This window comes from Vicugna pacos, chromosome 8, assembly GCF_048564905.1.
Source record: "Vicugna pacos chromosome 8, VicPac4, whole genome shotgun sequence".
Lineage (NCBI taxonomy): Eukaryota > Metazoa > Chordata > Mammalia > Artiodactyla > Camelidae > Vicugna > Vicugna pacos.
This window is the reverse complement of record NC_132994.1, coordinates 55,933,572-55,957,760: the sequence shown is the minus strand read 5'-3', so window position 1 is coordinate 55,957,760 and position 24,189 is coordinate 55,933,572. Positions and strand designations below refer to the sequence as shown.

General features: G+C 44.4%; 1 protein-coding gene across 5 annotated transcripts in view; it reads right to left on the bottom strand.

Moving 5' to 3' along the window:
• Positions 1-24,189, bottom strand: part of ARFGEF3 (ARFGEF family member 3) — a 158,298-nt gene that overhangs the window by 34,577 nt on the left and 99,532 nt on the right. For all 5 annotated transcript variants that reach the window (XR_012075032.1, XR_012075033.1, XR_012075034.1 and 2 more), the window contains 10 exons: positions 22,171-22,278; positions 21,602-21,817; positions 21,328-21,438; positions 19,468-19,618; positions 17,091-17,408; positions 14,840-14,973; positions 12,595-12,740; positions 7,513-7,692; positions 4,440-4,584; positions 2,718-2,840 (listed from right to left, as the gene is read on the bottom strand). Coding sequence is in view for 1 of the 5 variants with exons in the window: in XM_072965913.1 (XP_072822014.1) it covers positions 2,718-2,840; positions 4,440-4,584; positions 7,513-7,692; positions 12,595-12,740; positions 14,840-14,973; positions 17,091-17,408; positions 19,468-19,618; positions 21,328-21,438; positions 21,602-21,817; positions 22,171-22,278 (1,632 nt within the window). In the remaining 4 variants the exon portion in view is untranslated. The remainder of the gene's footprint in view (positions 1-2,717; positions 2,841-4,439; positions 4,585-7,512; positions 7,693-12,594; positions 12,741-14,839; positions 14,974-17,090; positions 17,409-19,467; positions 19,619-21,327; positions 21,439-21,601; positions 21,818-22,170; positions 22,279-24,189) is intronic.

Below are 24,189 nucleotides of genomic sequence, written 5' to 3'. Positions count from 1 at the left end.
CTCCTCTCTCAGCCCTATCCATCCCATCTCTACAGTCTCCTGAATGCCACCCTCTCTGCTCTCTCCCAAACAACCGCAGCTCAGGTCTCTGACTGAAGCCTCTTGTCCTCACCCACAGGAATGCGTGCCTGTCAGTGTTTCATTTCTAAGATCCCAGGCGATGCACCTCACTTCAGCATAGAAGTCTTCCCCGCATGTTCTAGTCCCTGTTGTGGCATGCAGAGCCCTTCACAGCCTGGCCCCTTCCTTTCTTTCCAACTCATCACCCAGTGTCTCTCCTATTTGGGTACTTAACAACAAACCCTACTTTTAGAAAAGTCAACCAATGGCTCACTCCACAAAGTTCAAATGTCACTTCCTCTTTGAAGCCTGCACGGGCCCTTCTACCAACCACCCTGTCTCAGCTGCGTGTTCATTTCAGTTTAAATGGCTTTTTTAAATTTTACTAAGGTCTATAAAAGTACTCATCTTACTGAATTGTGATTATTGATTTATATGTCTGTTTCCCAGAAGAGGCTGTCAGCCTCCCACAGGCGGGAAGCACGTTTTATTCATCTCTATCCCCAGAGTACGGACAGGCCACTCACCCACGTAGCAGGCACTCGACTGTTCACTGAACAATAGAATACCAATAATAATGGTTCTTAAATGAAATACAAGACTGTGAAATAATAGAAAATACACATTTTGGTCTCTGCTCCCGGTTCCTGGCACAGAGCTACTAAAATCCTCGTAGTTTACTAAGTGATAAGAATACTAGGGGCATCTTTTGTTCTAATACTTGGTCTTCAAAGCCAGTTCCTGATGCAGAGCTCCTAAATCTCTCACAGCTTCCTGGGTGATAGTCTTTTGTTCTAATGAGGCAATGCTTAGTGAACTGGATTGGGGCTGGTTGCCCAGAAAGATCACACCAGGATGAGAAGCTTGAGACATTGAGCACCATCCCTTTATCCTTTAGCAAAAAGAGAGGGGCGGAAAATTGTGTTAATGATTGATCATGCCTACATGATGAAGCCTCCATAAAAAAATCCCCAAAGTATGGGGTCTGGAGTGCTTCTGGGTTGATGACCACATCTACATGCTGGGAGGGTGTACCCCAACTCAGTGGGGTCAGAGGCTCCCGCAACTGCGACCCTCCGGACCTCACTGTATGTATCTCTTCGCCTGGCTGTTCATCTGTATCCTCTTATCACAGCCATTATTATGTAATAAACTGGTACACGTAAGCATTCCCCTGAGTTCTGTGAGCTATTCTAACAAAAGATCGAATCCAAGGGGTGGGAAGTCTTGGGAACCTGTGATTTGTAGCCAAGCTACGACAGACATGGTGGGTAACTTGGGGACCTGCTACTTGCAGTTGGTGTTTGAAATGGGGGGCAGTCGTGTAGGATGGCGCCCTTAACCTGTGCGGTCTGTGCTAACTCTGGTTAGTGATGGAGCTGAACTGAGTAGTAGGACACCCAGCTGGTATCACAGAGAACAGCTTGGTGTGGGCGCAAACCCCACACATCTCACATCAAGAAGTGCTGTGAGTGTGCTAGTAGCTGACAGAGTAAAGGAGAAACACAGGAGGAAGAGGTTTTTCTAGACAAGGACTGGATTTTTTACTATCTAAGGCAGAGATTCAGGCTTTAAGGTATTCTTATGATTAAGATACTAAGTTGTTTGGCTTCTATTTAATGTAGAGCAGAATTTAAAAAGAATAAAATCTTAATTCTGTCTCTCAAAAGAAGTCTTCCTCTGAAGCCCAGTCTGCAAAGTCAATAAGTGAGGGGCTTCTGTGGGTACCCTTCAGCTCAGCCCTCCGTCCCCAGGACATACAGAGTAAGAGAACAGAGACACATAATAACAGAAAATAATGATGGTCTACAGATCAGACCTGTGGCCTCCAGCCTCTATCTTGAAACTTGCATTTCATTCCTGCTCCGTGCTTCCAAAATAAGGGGAGCATGAGTGAAGTCACCTAGCTTCTCGTGTTCTATTCTCTTTTTCAAAGAAATTGTCAATCATTTGGCAAGAATATAAAAGAATATTATGAACTTTATATATATATATATATAGTTTGTTTGTTTAAAAGGTTCTCAAGGTTCCAGATCTAAGAGCACTCCGGGGTGAAACTCTCAAAATTTGAGCTCCTTTTTCTTTTAGTTTAACTAACTGCCACTTCCTTCCATTTCACCCCAAACCGATGCTATGAAAACATCTGCTCTGGCAGGTCATGTTGTGCAGCAAGACTCTGCTGTGTTAAAGTTTTCCCAAATTAAGCATCAGATCAGCTAGGTGGTTCCTGAAATACACAAGGCCTCAGAGAAGGGTGCCTTCTACACTTCCAAAATACATTCTATAATCAAAAAGGTCTAGGGGAAGGCATTCTTAATTTTTGCTCAAGAGCTGGTAACTCAAAATCAGGCTGCTAATTATGGACATTAAGGACAGTCATTTCCTGCATAAGGGACAATGGTTGAATATAATATTGAATATTTTAAGATTCATAAAGAAGTCAGAGTAAAATAATACATAGATTGAAACATGCTTCATTAGGAAATTATTCCATGAACACAATGAAAAATATCAACACTAGACAAAACCCAAGCTGAGTTTACAGTGAGCTTTGTGACTCTGAGTACACAGCACAGCACCATCTGCTTCTATCCCTGGATGCCATCCAGGAAAGGACCCCTCGCTGGCAGGAGGTATGAAAAGAGGACTCCACTTACCCAGTCCTTTGACAAACTTCATAAGGCACATGATGTAACTAGTGGCTGCGTTAGCAAAGACCTGGATGTTGTCGGTATTGAGAAAAGCTTCAAATACATCAAACACCGGAGCTTGGCCTTTTCCTGAGAGAGAAAGATGACAGAGTTTTAAGAATGTCATTTCCCTACCTTTCCAGTTGCCTTTATTCCCAGCACCTTCCACGGAGCCTTAGAAAAAGCCACTGGACAAAAGCCCAGGCCCTTGGAAAACTAGCTTGACTCCCATATTGTCTTTCTCAGCATTGCCTGCAGGGAGCGCTGTAGGAAGGCTACGAAGAGATCTCGGTAGAGGGATGAGGGCAAAGCAGGCTGAATGCAGGGTTGAGGCAATGTGTAGGCTTTACAGGGAAACTGAATACGTGGCTTGGAATTCTCCTGCACACAGAATCACAGAGAAGGGAAGGTTTAGAGAAATCCTTCATGGCATATCTAATTTATTCATACCTGTGCTGAAAAGAGCATAGAAGGCTGAAGACTCCTCTCCTTAGAAAGGCCTGCTTGCAAGGTTGGCCCATGGCTGGAGTCTGGGAACCTGGCTCTCAGAATATTCCCAGGCAACAGTTAACTGGATGGGTCACTGGGCCCAGACTGTTGGTACCAATAGCATGGTTTAAACTGAGTACCTGCTTTTTTTTTTTCAGGGAGTGTAGATTTTGGTACATGCTGGGCAGAGGGCTGCCCAAGTGACCAGCCCTCAGCTGGGTCTCTCATGGGCTTCCCCAGACAGAAAGACCTACACACTGCCCTAGAGTCAGGCACAAGTGTGCGCTCTGTGGGAACCCCTCATGGGAGGGCGAGGGCTCAGAGAAGCCTGCACAGGGGTTCTGTGTGCTCTTCCCTTATGCCCTGGCTTGCCCTTCCTACGTCGCCCTAACAAATCTTGGCTGTGAGCCATGTAATAAATCTGAGCTGGGTGATGCATCTCAGCGTAACTACAGGCCGAGTCCCATGAGTCCTGGTGGGTCTCTGAATGTGGGGGTTGTCTTGGGGTCCCTGAAACAACACTCCAGGCCCCTGGGCCCGCTCTGTGGCTGCTGCTCATCTACTTCCGGCCAGACTCATTCTCCCTAATTCCATGAGGGAGGAAGGCTCCCTGATTCTTTGATACTTTTGTGCTTCTTACTGGCAAGCAGATAACTTTTCATTTTGGCTTTATGAATGAACAAATGGACTCCACACCGATACATACAAGTGAGACAGTGAAGTCTCTTGGCCTTTTTGGTCCAATCTGTCATTGAGAGTGGGGCCTGAACCCTCAGGGTTCTTGGCCTGCTGGCAGGACTCAGAACTTGTGTCCCTGCCATGCCAGCTCATTTACTGCTCACAGAGCACAGCTGAATGTCAGCCTCCCCTAGTGTTCAACTTCTTCTGAACGCATGAAGCCTGGCACAAAGATCTAATGCTCCAGAGCAGGAGTCTTCCACACACGCTTCCCACTATCCCGGCTCCTTTTCGACACAGGACCCGAAGTCCCAGCCGGAGCAATTCGGCAAGAGACAGAAAGAAAATGCATCTAAATTGGAAAGACAGAGGTAACATCTCTTCCTCTTTTGGATGATGACATGATCTGATATATAGAAAATCTTAGACTCCACCAAAACCTGAGAACTATAATAATTACAATGTAGAATTAATATACAAATTCAGTAAGGGTTCAGGACACAAAAATCAACAGAGTCTCACCCATGGAGTAATCACCAACCAGGTACTCCTTCACCTCAGACTTGTTTCCGCTGTGCACTGTTTCCAGGGCACTGAACAGGGGCCTCCACCCCGACTGGATTTGGGTGGAACAGACTTCAACCAGCTCACCGATGGATGTGACCACCTGGAAGAGGCAGAGGAGGTGGCAATGAACGGCCTTTCCTTAAAAGAAGCAGGAGAATTTCTGGGGAGAGTGATGTATTTCTCTGCTCCCTACTTCTGGGTTAATTTTAGTGAAAGGGAAAAACCTAGAACCTAGAACAACTCAGATTATCTCCTAAACAAGCAGTCACGATGCATTAATCTCCACTTTACTAATGACTAACATTGCTAAGCAACTTTTCACATGCCATTTGTAAATATTTTGCTGTTTTTGAAATTAGGTTTTGTCTTCTCCACGTTGTCTTTTTATTATGGAGTTTTTGGGGTTCTTTACACATTTTAGATTTAAGCCCTTAATGAGACATGATTTGCAAGTTTGTTTTTTTTTTTCACAGCTTAGGGCTTCTCTTTTTTATTTTTAAATGATGTCTTTTGAAGAACAAAGCTGACATCCCACTGATCTCTAAGGCTTTATTTTGCTCAGACTTAATTGTCTGTGATCTTCAGAATGAATACTTCACGTTACTGTATTTTCAGGTTCACTGATTCTTTCTTCTGCAGTGTCAAATCTTGCTAGTAAGCCTGTACAGTGGATTTTTCACTTCCGTTATTGTCCTTTTCAACTCTAGAATTTGCATTCTTTCAGTTTCCATTTATCTACTTAGATTTCCCATTTTTTGAGTCATTGCTATATTTTCCTTTAATTCTTTGAGCATATTTATAATAGCTGCTTTAAAGCCTCTGTCCCCTAATCCAACACCCCAAGCCAGAGCTGGGACCCAGTGAGCAGAACCCTCTTCCCACCATGTGTACTGGATTTCTTTGGCTAAACACTTTGTGATTTCTATTAAGACAGTGATCTTAATAGAGATCACCAGCTCTTCTAGATCCTATGTCTGCTCACCTTCCTCACCCCAAATCTGCATTTTGGGTCCAAATAACCGTGGTTTTAACCTAACCCAACACCTGGTCTCACTCTAAGTCAGTTTCTATTTATTGCTTTCCTCCCCAAGTGCACATCGCTCTTTCTTGTTTCTTTGCATGTCTCACTTTTTTTTTTTTTTGGCTGAACATTCGATATTCTAGATATACTGTAGCAATGCTGGATTCTGATTTATTTTTGAGTTTTTTTTTTAACTAATTTGCTTGGACTTATATTGTAGAATTTTTGTTCTTCCCATGGTACCAATCGTACCAATGTCTTGCTCAATTTTTTAATTTTTATTTTTCAGCCTGACTTCCTAGTGCTATCCTCATGTCTGCGTAGGTTAGTGGTCAGCTGATAAAATGAACAGAGATTTTGCTCAAACACCTTGAGACTTTAAGACTTCCACTCTCATGGCAGTGGGGTGGTGTGTAGCTCAATGGTATAGTGTGTAATTAGCATGCACAAGGTCCTGGGTTCAATCCCCAGTACTTCTATTTAAAAATAAACAAATAAATAAAAATAAACCTTATTTCCCCCTCCCCTCCCTGCCATCAAATAAACAAAAGAGACTTTCTTGTGCAGGTTGGGGAGAATTTTCAAAGTTCAGCCAGTTCTTAAGTTTCTCTGGTCTTTTACTTTCTGATGGGATCTGTATGGTCTATCCTGTATATGCCCATGTCTCAGTGATAGCCAGAGATGTATGAGGAATTTACCTAGCCCTTCTATGAATCTCTGGTTTCCAGAGTCTCATGTTAATTTCTGATTGGTTCACCACTGCAACCTTAGGCTGGCAAAGTTACCGTACTGTCTTGCTCATTTCCAAAGAATTCATCCCTCTTAGTTAATAGGCTAACTGTCTTTTCCCCTCTTCTCCAAACCAAATCTGTCTCTTACAGCAGAAAAGCTGATTTTCTCAGTCAGCCTCACAGAGGTCAAATTCCTACTCTTGCTAACAGTTTGTGAGTAAGAGTTGATGACTTCGGTCTTCAGAAAGAAGGTCACAGATTCCCACTGTTCTTAACCAAAGTTCCGGCAAGAACTATTTTTAAGCATAAATGCTACTCAATTCATTGTCTGCCCTTGGTCAATTTCAAGAGCCCTGAAATAGTTGCTTTTGACAATTTTTTCTTTTTGTATACTTGATTTTTGTGGAGAGGATTCACTAACTTCTTCATGCCTCCAGAGCCAAAATCCCTCCTGTCCTAAATCTTTCTGAATATAGTTCAGAACTTAGTAAGCATAGTTATTTTAAAGTCAGCCTCTGATTAACTCTGATATTTCGATCCCTGGTGGGGACCTTGGGGGGGGGTGTGTGTCTATTTTTATTGTTTGCCTTTCTTTCTGTATTCATGACATGTTATCTCCTAATGAGCCAATTATTTCTGATTGAATGCAGACCTTTAGCTTCACCTGACAGCAAATTCCCGCGCGCAAATCCAGTCTCAGAGCTCTGCTTACTTCTTTAGCTTCCCATTGTTACTTAGTTTGGGGCATGCTGATATTCCTTACTTTCTTGCCAGGGTATGTATGTATGTATGTATGTATTTATTTTTAATGGAGGTACCGGGGATTGAATCCAGGAACTCGTGCATGCTAAGCATGCGTTCTACTACTGAGCTATTACCTTCCCACTTTGTCAATGTACTTAAAATTTTTAACCCTTATTTAACATTTTTAGTAGATTTCAGAGACAGAGAATCTGTCTGTGTTCCTAGCCCACCATCATGCTAGATATGAAGTCTCCAGTTAGTCTGTTGACCATCTGTCTCTCAGTAGAGGGTATGATAGTGGTTAAGAATATAGGCTTAGGTGTGAGAGTATAGATTAGTACAGTCAGACTGCCTGCTTCAAATCCCAGTTCCAACAATCACTGATCATGGACCCTTAGCTAAACTGCTTAACCTCTTTTAGTCATCGACCCCACATAGGATCATTGGAACACTCATAGGATAGTACCAGCACTCAGAAAGAGCCAACAGGCTGTGGAGAGGATGGTGGACACTGCTACCATGACACACTGACCTGGTCCTGGACATCCTCGTCACACAACTCCAGCTGCATAATACGCTCAAAAGGTCGGAAGAGAGCTTCGTTAAAGTGAAAATGAGGGGGCTCATTCCAGTCAGTGAGAACCTCTGTCAGTATATCATGGATGAAGGAGACCGCCTTCTGAGACACGTGCCTTTCCTTATGGCAGGCAGCCTGCAAAGGTCATGAGAGTTAAACACTGGCAAGACTTCAGGCAACAAAAAATTTGGTTTCTGAAGGTTTTCCTTGCCCACTTTATTGGAGGGAGGTGGAAGCAGCAATTCTGTTAAAGTAAAAGACTTTAGGAGCTAAATGTTAATGAACAGCACACTAAATTGCATTTTTAATAATTTCACCAACTGATCAGATACAGCTCCAATTTCCCTTTGAAGTTTCTGGAAAAGTAAGCATTTCTAGTAACTTCTTCTTTTTTCCCCCTGTAACATGACAGTTTTCCTAGGTAGTGTTGAACATGCTGACTATAAAGACATTGGAATCTGGTCTGGAAACTGCCCATGGTCTCTGTGTCAGCCATGCCCCAAACAGATGAAGACCAGATGAGTCATTTGTCCCTCAGTAATGTGGGCTGATTGTGCCAACGAAGCTTTAATTGGCTCACATCTTTGTATCCATGTCCTTTAGTAGTCCTCTCCCACACTGACCCTGAGCTTGGGTGTGTGACTTGCTTTGGACAATGGAAGGATAGCAAATATTGTATAAGTAGAACATTGAAAAATAATTCTGATTTGGGGTTTGCCCTCTTGCTTTCTTTGGGGATCCTAAGAATGTCATGTGAGTGAGCCAGGGCTCATCTGCTAGAAAGGGAGAGATCATAGAAAGAGTCCCACTGGTCCAGTCTTCCCAGTCAAGGCCACCATGAACCAGCCAGCCCCAATCTTGCAGCAGCCAACTGTAGCTGAACACATAAGGCCAGCTGAGATTTGCCAAGCCTGGCCCAGACCGAGAGAGCTACACAGCTCAGCTCAAATTTTTGACCCAGAGAATCATGAGCTAAATAAACAGTCACTGTTTTAAGTCAGTAGGTTTTTTGGGGTGGTTTATTACAGTATAATAGATAACAATATACTGTTTCTCCATAACGAAGTTATTTTTTACCCTCTTCCCTTACTAGAATGTTCTCAGGTTAGTGAATTTACTTCCAAAAAATAATTTATTTTATGACATATCTTGACCAGGTAAATGCTAACGGGCTATTAAGAATAGTTATCACTAACCAATGGGTCAATGATGACATCAAAGTTGAAATCAAAAAATACCTTGAGACAAATGAAAATGAAAACACAACCACACAAAATTTATGGGACGCAGCAAAGGCAGTGCTAAGAGGGAAGTTTGCAGCGATGCAGGCCTTCCTCAAAAAAGAACAATCTCAAATAAACAACCCACTAGGTAAAAGAACTAGAAAAAGAAGAGCAAAACACCTAAAAGTCAGCAGAAGGAAGGAAATAATAACGATCAGGGAGGAAATAAATAAAATAGAGATTAAAAAAAAAACAAACAGAAAAACTCAATCAAACCAAAAGCTGGTTTTTTGAAAGAGTAAATAAAATGGACAAACCTCTGGCCAAACTCACAAAGAAGGAAAAAGAGAGACCACAAATAAGCAAAATAAGAAAGGAAAATGGAGAAATTACAGCAAACAACATAGAAATACAGAATATCATACAAGAGTATTATGAAAAACTATATGAAACCAAAATGGATAACTTAGAGGAGATGGACAAGTTTCTGGAAACATACAGTCCACTGAATCAAGAAGAAACCGATCAGTTGAACAAACAGATCACTAGAAATGAAATCGAATGAGCAATAAAAAACCTCCCTACAAATAAAAGTCCAGGACTGGACAGCTACACTGGGGAATTCTACCAAATATACAAAGAAGAACTCATACCAGTCCTTCTCAAACTCTTCCAGAAGATTGAAAAAAAAGGGAATACTCCCAAACTCATTCTATGAAGCCACCATCACTCTGATGCCAAAACCAGGCAAAGACACCACCAAAAAAGAGAATTACAGACCAATATCACTGATGAACATAGATGAAAAAATCCTTACCAAAATACTAGCAAATAGAATCCAACAGCACATAAAAAAGATTATACATCATGACCAAGTGGGGTTCATCCCAGGGACACAAGGCTGGTTCAACATAAGCAAATCAATCTATGTAATACATCACATCAAAAAGAGAAAGGACAAAAACCACATGATCATCTCAATCGATGCAGAAAAAGCATTTGATAAAATTCAACACCCATTTATGATAAAAACTCTCACCAAAGTGGGTATAGAGGGAACATATCTCAACATAATAAAAGCTCTATATGACAAACCTACAGGCAGCATAGTACTCAACAGTGAAAAACTCAAGTTTCCCACTAAAATCTGGGACAAGACAAGGCTGCCCACTATCACCACTCCTATTCAACATAGTCTTGGAAGTCCTAGCCACAGCAATCAGGCAAGAGAGAGAAATAAAAGGGATTCAAATTGGAAAAGAAGAGGTAAAAGTGTCACTATATGCCAATGACATGATACTATATATAGAAAACCCTAAAAGGTCCACACAAAAACTACTAGAGCTGATCGAAGAATTCAGCAAGGTAGCAGGTTATAAGATTAACGTTCAAAAATCAGTTGCATTTCTTTACACTAACGATAAAGCAACAGAAAAAGAAAGTAAAGAAACAATCCCCTTTAAAATAGCACCCAAAGTAATAAAATACTAGGAGTAAATCTAACCAAGGAGGTGAAGGACTTATACACGGAAAACCATAAAACACTGATGAAGGAAATTAAAGAAGACTTAAAAAAATGGAAAGATATCCCATGCTCCTGGATTGGAAAATCAATATTGTTAAAATGGTCACACTGCCCAAGGCAATCTACAGATTTAATGCAATCCCTATCCAATTACCCAGGACATATTTCACAGAACTAGAATAAATCATAATAAAATTTATATGGAACTATCAAAGACCTAGAATTGCCAAAGCATTACTGAAGAGAAAGAAAGAGGCTAGAGGAGTAACTCTCCCAGACTTCAGACAATATTATGGAGCTACAGTAATCAAGACAGCATGGTATTGGTACCATAACAGACATATGGACCACTGGAACAGAAGAGAGAGCCCAGAAATGGACCCACAAACTTTTGGTCAACTAATCTTCGACAAAGGAGGCAAGAATATACAATGGAATAGACAGTCTCTTCAGCAAATGGTGTTGGGAAAACTGGACAGCAGCATGTAAAACAATGACGCTACAACACTCCCTTATACCATATACAAAAATAAACTCAAAATGGATCAAAGACTTAAACATAAGACAAGATACAATAAACCTCCTAGAGGAAAACATAGGCAAAACATTATCTGACATACATCTCAAAAATTTTCTCCTAGAAGAAATAAAAGCAAGAATAAACAAATGGGACCTAATGAAACTTACAAGTTCTGCACAGCAAAGGAAACCAGAAGTAAAACAAAACGACAACCTATGGAATGGGAGAAAATTTTTGCAAATGAAACCGACAAAGGCTTGATCTCCAGAATATATAAGCAGCTCATATGACTCAATAAGAAAAAAATAAATCCAATCCAAAAATAGGCAGAAGACCTGAACAAGCAATTCTCCAAGGAAGACATACAAATGATCAATAGACACATGAAAAAATGCTCAATATCACTAATTATCAGAGAAATGCAAATCAAAACTACAATGAGGTATCACCTCACACCAGTCAGAGTGGCCATCATTCAAAAGTCCACAAATGACAAAAGCTGGAAAGGCTGTGGAGAACAGGAAACCCTCCTACACTGCTGGTGGGAATGCACCAGCAGAATGCACTGTGGAAAACAGTATGGAGATTCCTCAAAAGACTAGGAATAGACTCACCATATGACTCAGGAATCCCGCTCCTGGGCATATATCCAGAAGGAACCCTACTTCAAAAAGACACCTGCACCCCAATGTTCATAGCAGCACTATTTACAATAGCCAAGACATGGAAACAGCCTAAATGTCCATCAACAGATGACTAGATAAAGAAGAGGTGGTATATTTATACAATGGAATACTATTCAGCCATAAAAACAACAACATAACGCCATTTGCAGCAACATGAATGTCCCTGGAGAATGTCATTCTAAGTGAAGTAAGCCAGAAAGAGAAAGAAAAATACCATATGAGATTGCTCATATGTGGAATCTAAAAAAACAAAATGAAACAAAACAGAAATAGACTCATAGACATAGAATACAAACTTGTGGTTGCCAGGGGAACAGGGGGTGAGAAGGGACAGACTGGGATTTCAAAATGTAAAACAGATAAATAAGATTGTACTGTGTAGCACAGGGAAATATATACAGGATCTTGTGGTGGCTCACAGCAGAAGAGAATGTGACAGTGAATGTATGTATGTTCATGTATAACTAAAAAATTGTGCTCTACACTGGAATTTGACACAACATTGTAAAATGACTATAACTCAATAAAAAAAAAGTTAAAAAAAAAAGAATAGTTATCATTGCAAGACAGGACAATTTTCCCATCATCTTAGAAGTAGCCAGTCATCATGAGATGCTTAGATGGAAAGTTGCCATATAATTTATCATATGAACTGCTTCCCTTTTGGAGAGTTAAACGGGTCCTAGCTAATTTTGCAGAGAAAACGGAGAAAACTAGGATGTGTGGTTCCCTTACTTAGAAGGGACTGCCCAGATGATATTTAGTTTTTAGAAAAGAGATACTGGCAGGAACAAAAGATATTGTTATAGTCATGTATCAAAATGAAGCTCGAGACCACAAAGAATAAGAAACGGGCTGTGTGAGGTACAGAGCTGAGTCATATAATTGTAAAGAAAAGAGGCTCAGTGTGAGGCCAGGGTAGTGCTGCCCTTTGGGGTGATTCTTTAGATGCCAGGGGACATAACCAGAGAACAAGGATGCTTGTGACCAAGTGATGGGAACCTTCTCATGGCTGTGGCCATGATGCCCTTCCTCCCCGTCCTGTCTGGAGACCCCCGAGCGTCCCACTTTCCAGGCGCTCACCTCCACCAGGTGCGGCGCCACAAGGCTCCAGCAGCGCATCACGTGCAGCAGGGGCCGGGATTTGCTCCGCACGATCCTCAGCATGGCGTCCCCGAGGCGGAAGAGGTGGAGGGCACTTTTCCGGTCTTGGGTGGATTTCACTTCTCCTACAGGAAGGAAAGACCATATAAAAGCCATCAATCCCAAACTCAGAGACAGTCTGACCTGCTCAAGCACGGCGAGAGGATGAAAGTCAAAGAACCGTACTGGAACCAGCAGGATTATTTGGTGTGAATCTGCCAAGACAGGAAAGGAGCCTGGATTCGAGAAGGACCAGGTGGTTCGCTCAACAAGCGCAGGGTCCACCTCCCCTGTTCACTGTAGCATCCCTGGTGCCTGCCCGGACGAATGTGAGCAATGCCTGAAGATAAGGACGAATGACGTAGTGGCTAAGTAGGGGGACTGGGGAGTCAGGCTGCCTGGGCTCAAATCCAGGCTCCACCATTTAGTATTTGGTTTACGATGGACCAGACGTTTACCTCTCCAGTCCAGTTTTTCACTGTAAAAGTGGGAATACAGTACCTACTTCCTACACTTGCTTCAAGGATGAAATGTGAAAATCTTCATAAAATACGGAGCACAGGGCCCGGCACAGGCTCCCTGCCCCACACTCTTAGCTACACCCTTACTGTCGTTGTTGGCATCCTTCACAGTCATCAGCCACTTAGCCAGTCCTTAATGGCACCTCCGAAGCCTTTGCCAAGCAGGTCAGGCTCCTGTGCTACCCAGTAACAGGCTCCCTAACCTGCTCTGTCTCGCTTCGGCACATTCCTCGCCTACTTGGATCTCTTGCTACTTCTTTGCCACCCTCGCCTCTGTCTTCTCCCTTCTTGCTCATGTGCTCCTGACGCTGAGCCTTATCAGGCTCTTCCCACCAGAAGGCGCCTTTCTAATTAGTCTCGCCGTATCAAGTCACTTCCAAATGACAGTAACAAAAATCACTGGCATTTACTGAATGTTTACTCTGCATTAGACATTGTGTTGTTTCCTTGTGTCTTTAATCACTAATTTTGAAAGCAAACCTTAAGAAGTAAATGTAACCATTGCCATTTACAGATTAGAAAATGGAAGGCCAGGGAGGCGAACTGACCGGCCTAAAACGACACAGCTGGTAAGTGCTGAAGGCAGCACTTTAACTCGTATCTGGTTGATTACAAAGCCAGCGCTTCCTTCTCCTAGGTCTGCTGCCTCCTCCTGACCCTGCTCATTGCTTTTTGTAAGCTCAGGGTCTGATTTCTCTAAGCAGAAGACTTTGAAGGTGGCCCTGGGGCTTAGAGATGCTCTGGAAGTCGGCTGGGTCTGGGAGGTGGCTTTCTACAGTTGAAGGTTTTAAAGTCTATTAAAGATGCACAGAAAAGGACTATGGTTCTCACATGAGAATCTGCAGTAAAAATCAAATGGCCAAATATACTTGTATGAGAAATTTCAGATTCCATGATGGAAGGGACCTCAGAGGCTGTGCATTTCAACCTGCCCTCACAGGGCATCCCTGGCAGACGGCTCTGTGACTGTCTGAATTCACGGGACAAGGTCCTCACTGTGAGGGCACAACAGCCCTGGCTGCTGATGGACAACTGCTGCTATGAGTGACCTACCACCTGCTTGGAACCCTTGGGTGATTCAGGACAACTCTGCTCCCTCTTCCATGCACTGGCTTTGAAAACCGCCTTCATCTGGGCTCATCCGTGAAGATGGTGATACTGACCCATCGTTTAAGGGACACACCCTGAGAGCAGTGCTTCTGAGAGTGACATGAGACTCCTGTGGAGACTTTCATTTTGCTCTCCCAGGCCTTTCTGGAACTGAAGCTGCTTCTGCAAGCAGCTGGACAAAGGCGGGTGTGTGGTGTGTAATATGGGGAAGGGCTCCCGCCTCATGTGACACTATCTGCACCCCGAGGAGCCACATCGTTTCTGTAGCACAAGCACCAAACTGAGCAGAACCCCCAGCCCAGCTCCAGGGTAACACCTGCAACAGTGGCGGCAGCAACGTTTCCATTCACAAAGAGTTAACACTCCTCCCACCCCCCACCCCCCACGGGTGATGCCTCAACACTAGAGGACAAATCCGCACTTGCACTTAGGTGACCAGGCTGACCATGTGCAAAGAGAATGGGGGTTCAAGTCTTCAGGCAGGTTGCTGGTATCAGAGATCTGGGCTGTTTCCTGCTAACCTTGCGGCACAGTTTCTGCAGGGAAAGCATTACCTGGCATTGCCAGGGAGTAATCCACCGTATCTGTAACGGAGTGGAAGAGCTGGGACTGTGATGCCCGCTTCAGCTGGTAAAGGAAACCGCCTAAAGCCATGAGGTTCAACTTATCTGTTGCATCTTCGAAGAGCCTGGACAAAACAAAAAGATTTGTTACTTAGAAATGATTCAGCCAAGTCTTTATGACAGAGTGATTATGGTAACTTTGTTAGATGTGATTAATGAAAACACTGGGTAAACACTATAAAGAAATGTATGGTATTATTATATCTACTATTACTGAGTATAAGTCTGCTCTAACTATGCGATTTTAATCTGAAGGGCACAGACCACATTTAAAAAAAATCTTTGTAGCCCCGAGCTGGGCACTCATAAAACATTTGGCAAGAAGATGAAAGATGGCAGAGCATTGTTTTCAGAAACTGAAGAACTGGGAATGGAATCCTTACAATTAGCTTCAATTATAGAAGCTAAGTTAAAGAAAAACCCCGTAAATGAATTAGGGCTTTTGTTGGGCTACAACTGCTGAGAATAACGCTGGGCTTGGCTCTCAGGAGGAAACAGAAACACTGTAAACTTGACCTGCAAACCCCCCAGGGACAGGGACTGGTCTCATCTCCTCTGACTCATACACCCCGAGCCTTGGGTGCGAAGCTCGTGTATCTACTGGAATAATGAATGTTCCCTAACATAATGGAACTTGCAGGTTCTTTTCGTTTTCCACCCTGCTGGGCACAGACATTTGTGAAAGGGGTTAGGAAGAAGGAGGTGTGCACAGGTAGCAGGGCTTGGAGGAGGACCAGAGGGTCCTTGGAAATCGGAATGCTGGAATCAAATACCAGTTTACATGGCACATGAGGAAGGAATCGAGCCAGCCTCCCTCTGCTTCCTCTGATCTTGGGTCTTCCCAACGCCTGTCCTCCAAATCCATGGTGACATCAGGAGGCAAGCAGCCCAGAGGGTGCCATGTGCTGGGTAAGGGAGGGAGCCTCGAGTAGAAATTGAATAACCAGTCCCTTTGGAAGGGGTCACATGGGGCACACAAGTTTTCAGATGGGAATCAATGGATTAATCATTCACAAATTATTGAAACAAATATATTTTTCTTGTGGTTTTGTAATTCCAACTTTAACACCATCTGGATTCTGGGTGCCATGAATCACTTCTTCCTCTTTCATGGTAGGAAAATGGTGGTGAATATTATAACCCACCTGACACCTGTATACCACCTCCCAGATTCCAAAACACTTTCACAGCCCCCTTGTTGGATAAACAGGAGAAAGGAATTATTGTCTGAGTCAGCAGATGAAAAAACTGAGTCTCAGTGCAACTATCTGCACAGACACGACCCTGTAGTTCGTTGGTGTCAAAGCCATGAAAGAACTCAGATCTTCTGAGCCCAGCCAGTGAGTGTTCCACCCACATGTCCACCCCTTTGCTGTCCATCTTCCCGTACGAACTTCACTGTGCCTGTACTGGGTCATCTGGGACAGTGTGGAGAGTGAAGTGTGGTCTGCATGTGAAGGTGACCAAAAGCACTTTCCACATCAAAAAGTGCCACTAAACCCCTGGAGTTACTAAACAGTCTCCATCTCCACCTTAACGGGGTTGTTGGGCATCAAATAGGAGTTTGTACCCACTACTATATATAAAAGGTAAATAACAAGGACCTCTTCTATAGCACAGGGAACCATATTCAGTATCTTGTAATAACCTATAATGGAAAAGAATCTGCAAAAGGATATACATCGGAAACACTGTAAACCAACTATACTTCAATTTAAAAAGAGAGAAAAAGAGAATATGTCACACCCTCGAGTGTAGGATTTTAAAATATTATCACGAAAATAGTCACTGTTTACTAATTGTCAAGCTCTGACCTAACTGCCTCAAACATACTAACTAATTTAACCTTATGGCTACCCTGGGAGAGTTACTTCATGACCCTATTTGAGATTAGGGCCCAGGGAGGGGAAGAGGCTGGAAGTCACAGAACAGGTGCAGAGCCTCCACCCAGGGGAGCCTGCCCTGCAGCCTCCAGCCTTGGCCACCAGGCAACCGTTCATGCTAAGTGTGCAGGGTGATGGGAGACAGAGATGTGCTTGAAAAAGAATACAGGGGGCTTCCATGACTTGCTAACAAATCAAGGTGTCCTGAGAGTGACTTTGAGAGCAGAAGAGATGGGTGTAGTGTGGCCAGCAGGCGATGGGGGCTAGCCCTCCCGGGTGTGGGCAGAACGGGTGCGCACCTGTCGGCCTGGGTGGAGAGGGTGAGCACAACTTTGGCAGCGCTGCTCCCGGTCATGAGGCTACCCCCGCGGAAGTCGGAGGCCCGGCCTCGGCTGCCTTCCCGGACGAGCTCCTGGATGGAGAGGGGCTGGATGACGGGGGCTGCGCACAGGGAGCTCTCCTGCTCCAGGCTCTGGTCCTGGGGCAAGCCCTCACACTCCAGGTCCCCGAGGAGTCCACCTCTGGGTGCCTTCTGGGGCTGGCTGATGGTCAGCGGGGGCTGAGAGGCGCCATCGCTGAAGTGGGTGTGCTCCAACGTGCCCACGTACTCGCATACCCTAGAGAGAGTCACACACAGGCAGCCGTTGACAGACGCAGCTCGGCTGGGCCAGCTCTGTCAATCTCACAGTGAGATGCACAGGAACTCAGCCAGCCTTCCAGTGCCCTGAAGTGTTTCCCCTTCCTCCAGTGATGGCTATCTCTCTCCCCACCTCCTACTCCCTCTCTCCTCATTATATGAATTTTTTTTTTTTTGAGTTGGACCAGGCAGTCTGGAGGTGGGGTGAGGATTCCTCAGAGAAAGGAACAAAGCTCTGTTCATCCATGTCCATTCTGTCCAGCACTGGCTTACTGGGACTTGGCCTGTTGGAGCGAGTTTTCCCAAGAGGTCCGGCTTCCTGCTTTCTAGTTGCTTTAGTTAGGACTCGGGAACATCTCCCTACTCTGGGATCCCAGAATGAGTGTGCATATGGCGGACTGGCCCTCTGGCCACAATGGGCCCTCACTCAGGGGTTCCGCCCAGCATGTTCCACTGGGTGCTGACAGCTCCATGTAACCACTACTGGGCTGGAGGGCAGGGCAGTCACTTAACCACGGCAAATTCAGAGAAGAGTCACAACATATGGTACAACTGCCAGCTTCTAAACTGTTTGTTCCCAATAGGACGTGGGACTAAGATGGTTCATAAGAGGCCCCTCATCCCTGATTGAGTCCGGTTACCAGTAAAGACCGTCCTGGATAATCCACTCTGATGTTACATAATCAGGCAATTTTTCGATTCCATATAAATTGCTCAGGTGCAATTTAAGTCTTTTTCTTTTCGCCCTGTTGCTTGTGAGAACAATGGAAAACAGCAGGTCACCAGTCTCCATATTAAACCCATCGTGCTCCAGGCCAATTCATCCTGTCCCTTTCACACGCTCCTCTCAAGATGAGTGTTCAGCCCTAGAATGATCTGCGTGCTTCTCTCTTTGAAAGTCGACCAACCCTCATGGCTGTATTTGCTTTGAGGACATTAAACAGAACCGAGATCTGGCCAGTGCCCTGGGCAAGACCTGGATGCCCAATCCCTGCCATGGGCCATCCTCCTGCTCCTGATTGCCCCACCGCTGCTCGGCCTGAACTGAGCTCTTTGCGAGGATGGGATGTGTGCTGAGAAGGGTCAGAAAGCGGCAGCCGCCCTGTGCCTGCTCTGGGTGGACGGTGCTCCTCCTTTCCTCTGGGATCTGCCCAACCGCCGATGCCTGGGGAGGCAGGATTTTCTCCTTGGTCATGGGGGGACCGTGGAGCTCTCACTTCGTTTTTATTTTATAGCTGCTGTGAGCTGTGCAATGGATTGGGAGGTTCTTTTCACTTTGATACTACAAAGCTAAGAGCCAAATTTCTGGTCGTCTTTGGCACACGTACTGTTTTATTTTTTCCCTTCATCCAGCTAAATTAAAAATAGGCACCTTGTACTTTATTATGTGTCTGTGTCAGCTCTCAAAAATCCTTCCTTAAATAAAGAGGACATTCAGAAACATACAGTAATGTTATGTTGCTCACAGACGATCAGCTTTTAGATCTGCACAATATTCACCTAACTTAAGTGGCTTTTACCATCCACTATTTAAGAATCAGTTTTTCAGGATGGGGAGGGTATAGCTCAGTGGTAGACAGTGTGCTTCGCATGCACGAGGTCCTGGATTCAATCCCTAGTACAGCACCTTCATTAAAAAATAAATAAATAAACCTAATTACCACCCCCCACAAAAAAAACCCCAAATAATACAAAGAAAAAATACACCTAAAAGAAAAGAATTGAAAAAAAAATTAAAGAACTGGTTTTTCTTACCTGGGATAACATATCCACGTCTCACAGACAGTATCAAATGACACTTCACACTTCGCTAAATTCAGCCCTGTCACTCTGTTCTCCAAAACATGCATTCAGCTGGGCCCTGTAGTCCCTCTTCTCTTTTCAATCTCTCGTTTAGGGTTTATCCTAACTCTGAATTACTGTAATCTGTGTAAGTGCTGGCAGGTGCTGGAGTCTACCCCTTTCCCACAGCACCCAGGCCACCCGCTCCCACGGCAGGAGGGGTGCCCGGCCTGCAGGGTTGTGGATCTGTTGCGCACCTGAACACGTGTGGCCAGCAGTCTGGGTTGTGGCTTCCCATTTCCAGGCCGACGCTGAGGATGGCGTCCATGCACAGGACGTGGGCCGTGTGCAGCCATACCCCCTGCAGCTTCCCGATCTGCTCCAGCTTCTGCTCCACCTTCAGCTTCACTGTGCCGGAAAGACACTCGTCATAGTAACAGTCCAAGAGAGGGAGACAGAAAGGCAGGGAGGAAGGATGGAAAGGAAAGGATGTGCCGTTGTGCAAGGGCAAGAGGGAACGGGAGGTGTCGCTGGACATCATTGGGAGCAAGCTCCTCAGTGGCAGGTCCCCGAGACTCATCATGAAACTGCCCAGCCCTCAGCCCCACAGACATTGGTGACCCCAGCTCTGAGGTCCCAGAAATCGACGGATCCTGAGCTGAAGGTGCAGCTCTCCGGGCCCATCCCTAGGATCTGAGTCAGTCACAGCAGTGACCACGGGCTTCATGTGCCAACCCAGCCAAAGCCATCTGTGCCCAGACACTTCCCCCACCCCGTGTACTCCTAGTGTTAATAAGAAAGAATTCCTGGCAGTCTGCAAGTCCTCTCTGAGCTTTAATGAATGTCAGGTCTTCATGATGATAATCACCTACAATGATTTATGTAGGTCCATTCTGAGCGCCATGATGACTGCTTTATAACTGAGAATTCCCGTATCATTGCACTCCCTGAGTTTACATTTGTATTTGTGATCTTCAAACAATACTTCTTAATTTGAGGTAACATATGAGAAAGGATGCAGAAGGTGACTTAAGAGGTCAATTACGCAAAATGCCAAGGCAAGGCCAAATCACAGCATCCTCCATGAATCAAGGTGTCCAGTCACTGGAAGATGGGTCTAGTGGGATAACTGAGTGATGGTCCAGAACCCAGTAACACAGCACGCTCCCTTCAGAGGAAGCCACACCGTGCTCCTGCTGTAAAGGGCAGACTGACTTTTAGCAAAGTATCACTTGTCTCATGGATATGATATTGACTTTATTTTTTATTTGTCTATAATTTGAGTATTAGCTTTGGCTTGATCATTTTTGAAAAACATTAAATGTAAGCATTTTTATGTATATTATGGTACCCTTTCTCAGTTAATACTGGGGATGTGTGAGAGTTGCTTTGCTTTCAAATGGGTCTCTCTATATTACTCAAGTTTGAGGTACACTGACTCAACTTATTTTTCTCCATTAAAAACGTGCCAACTCTTTCTCTGACCACCTATTTTATATACCCGATACATTATTAGCACAAGTTGGACCAAGCTTCCCATGTTGCTTCTGTTTGCTGTCTGCCATTGTCTACACTTCTATTAGAAAGGCCATTCTCTTTCCTTATAGCTAGACAACCATCTCCTTCACTGACTGACTAATTTTAAAAAGTTAAAAGTCAACTCTTTCCCAAGTTTGCAAAGCTCAGGTTTTTCTCTAGCAAGAGCAAAGTTTTCGTGACCCTCCTCTAAGGGTTCCTCCATCCCCAGAACATGGCCCTTCTGCCCTTCCCACTGTAGCCTGAGGGTTCGCAGATGTGCGCTTGTGAAGCGGCAACGCCACCGGCCAGAGGATGCCAGGGGTGTGGAAAGCGTAGCCAGGTGGCTCTCTGGCCAGCAGTCAAGTACCCTTTCCTGGCCTCCAAGGGCCAGTCTGTCTCTTATCTCCAGAGGGATCTATTTTGAGCAGTCTGGAGGGGCAGCCACGTAAAACTGACCCCAGCCTGTGGTCCCGTGGGATCTCAGTGGTACACGCATGTCGTGTACCAGACACGCAACAGGGACAAGTGTCTGCTTGCGTGTGCGGGCATGTGTGGACCTCACGTAAGGCACAGGTGGATTCTGGCCCTTCTGCTGTTACCTTGCGCAATGGCATCACCGGGTTCCTGGGTTTCCTTTTCTTCTTTCTCCTCCTGGACACAGGAAGCAGCTGCCATCTGGGCGAGGGCCGACGCACAGTTAGCTGCCACTCCTTTAGAGGAAACAAAAAATTACCCCTTAACTGAGTTTATTCTCAGACCATTCACCTGGCAGAAACCCCTCTAGAAGACGTGTTGCCCACGAGGGCCACTGCAGATGCGTTCGGTGGGGACGGCCCTCAGGCTGCAGGTTAGGAATACTACGCCTGCCGGTACCTAGAGCACAGCTCAGCCGCGCTGCTTTCCGCAGTCCATCGAGGCTCATGCAGATGGCATCACGTTCTTTCTGGTTCTGCTCTTTGATGCCTTCAGCTCCCAGAATGAAGGCCAGCCCTTTGGAGCTCCCTGCCATCCGGCCGGTCAGCGGGGTAGATAAAGTATCAATCAAGTTCTTCCAGCAGCCAACCAGAATGTAGCGAGCAAACGCCACACCTAGAATGTGAAGGGGCACAGGTTACCTTCTGGAGGCAAAGAACAACCTGGCAATGAATGGCACGGGGTTCTCTGCCCATGCTGTTAGCAACACTGAGTTGTGTGCAATTCTTCTACAGGAAATACAACAGGATGGATGGATGATACTAGATTGTGTTTCACTTCGTGCTCATAAATAATGCATATTGCATCAGCGGCTGTATGATGCTAAGAACTTCCATCAGGTACTTTTTCTGCCAAGAAAAAAATCTTACTTCATTTATGTCAGCACAGAAAGCTGCCACATAATAATTAAATCGCTGGTAACACATGTGGTGGATGTATATTCATAAACTCAAGACCCAAGTCACTACCTGCCACCGTGCAGTCATCGATTCTCCTGCCCTGGGTGAAAGGAGACTCCGTAGATGCCGAGGCCATCAGCTGCCCTCCAATTGCACTGCTTTCCAAGCCGTCGATATCTGTCAAGGAAAAAGGGCAAGATTATCCCTGATGAGAACACTCCAGTCAAAAACAAACAGCCACCAAAATATCGCCCCCCCCAACAAATAGCCATTGGATCTATTTGTACCAAGTAGGCAGCAACCTTTTGTCAGAATATTACATTTTTTATTTTATTCACATAGTTTTCTTTCACTGTGGGAATATTCTTCTGTTAGGCTAATGAGTACTTTTAATTTGAAAAAATAAAGATACATTCTGCTATCTGCTGTTAGAAAATCTATTGATTTAGAATATTTTGACCTTTGGATACTCCCTTTTATTCAAAACCATGCCATTATTCCCATATTTTATATATACAGGTTACTCCAACGTGGATTTGTCTTCCATAGTTTTCTCATAAGAATTAAGAGGAGGACAAGCCTCTTTGGTCAGATAAGCATATAATTTGATTCAAAAGCACAATACTTTAATAATGATACCTTACAATTTTCAAAGTGTTTTCACATAACATTTTTTGCATTAGCTCTTCCCAACAACACCAAGTAGGTAGGCAGGGTAGATATTATTTTTCCTGTTTCACACAGGAGGAAATAAGTATTCAGAGTAAACTGCCCAAGGTCATGGGGCTGGCAAAGGAAGGAATTAACTTAGTATTCATGTCTTCTGACACCTATCCAGGTGTCTTTCCATGACACCAAACTCCAGCTCAATACAGGATTCTAATTCACCCTATTTAAATTTTTGTTAAAACAAACTCTCATCTACAGAATTAGTTCAATGAACCTCTTCTGGACACAATGGCAAGAAGAGACTGGCTTGGGGCTGAGAGGACTGGGCTGCTCAAGTGCGGACAGACCAGTTTCACCGAAATTATTTTGACTTATAGTCAAATGGTCTAACGGCATTTGCCGGAAATTATCATTTATCAAAGCTACGTTTCCTATGTGCTAGGTAAAGGACTGATGAAGTCAAGCCTCTCAGAGGTTACCTGAGTGCTCAGTCCCACAGTGCTGCAGAACACTTGGACACGACATGAGGCATGGCCACAGGTAGGACACAGTGTGGAGGGTCAGATTCCTGCCACTGCTTTTCCTTGCACATCATGAAAAGATCAGATAGAAGTTTCCAGGCTCTAGGTTAACTGCTGCTCAAATGCACTTGTCACTTCACACCTGAGATTTGCTACGAAGAATCACAGAACCTAATTCTGTCGAATTCTTATGAAAAGCCTATGTTTTTCTATCATTGATCTAAAGTGAGATAACTCTCCTATGGATGTAGCAACTGAATTTACTGTTCCATTATAAAAGAGATGGCTGATTAACAGTGATGACTGATGAATATGGTCCTGTGAAGAGCTGTTATTTGCTCATTTTTATATCCATGGAATGACTCCTTTTACTAAGGTTCAGGTAAGAAATTCAGAGATTAATTCTGGCAGAAACTTCAGTATTTGAAAATTAAAGCTGGCGTGTTTAGGATCCTCATCTAAATTCCAAGGCACTTAGAAGCTCTGGGTAGTACCTTTAATCTTTACTGAAGGGAGTCTGTGCAGACAGATGGCAACCAAGCATTCGTTATAAGTAAACTGAATAAATGTCTCACACGTGTATGAATTCCTATTTTTCAAATGGATTTAAATATTATCATGATTAATAAAATACAAATTTGTCCCCCCAGACTTGTCTGATAATCCTGATCCCTGAAGCTAGGGACCCAGCCGTGCTTCCCCCAGCTCCATCCTAGTTCTGGAACCAAGACTCCAAATGCCAGACAATGACCAGGATGCTGCCTGCTATGGGCAGACCTCACTGGATGTTTTAACTCCCTGCATGAGTCCTAAACCGTGTCTCCCTGCAAATTCCTCAGTGTTGGGTTCTACTCTGCCACCTTCATAAGAGCCTCCAATACCGACCACAGGCAACATA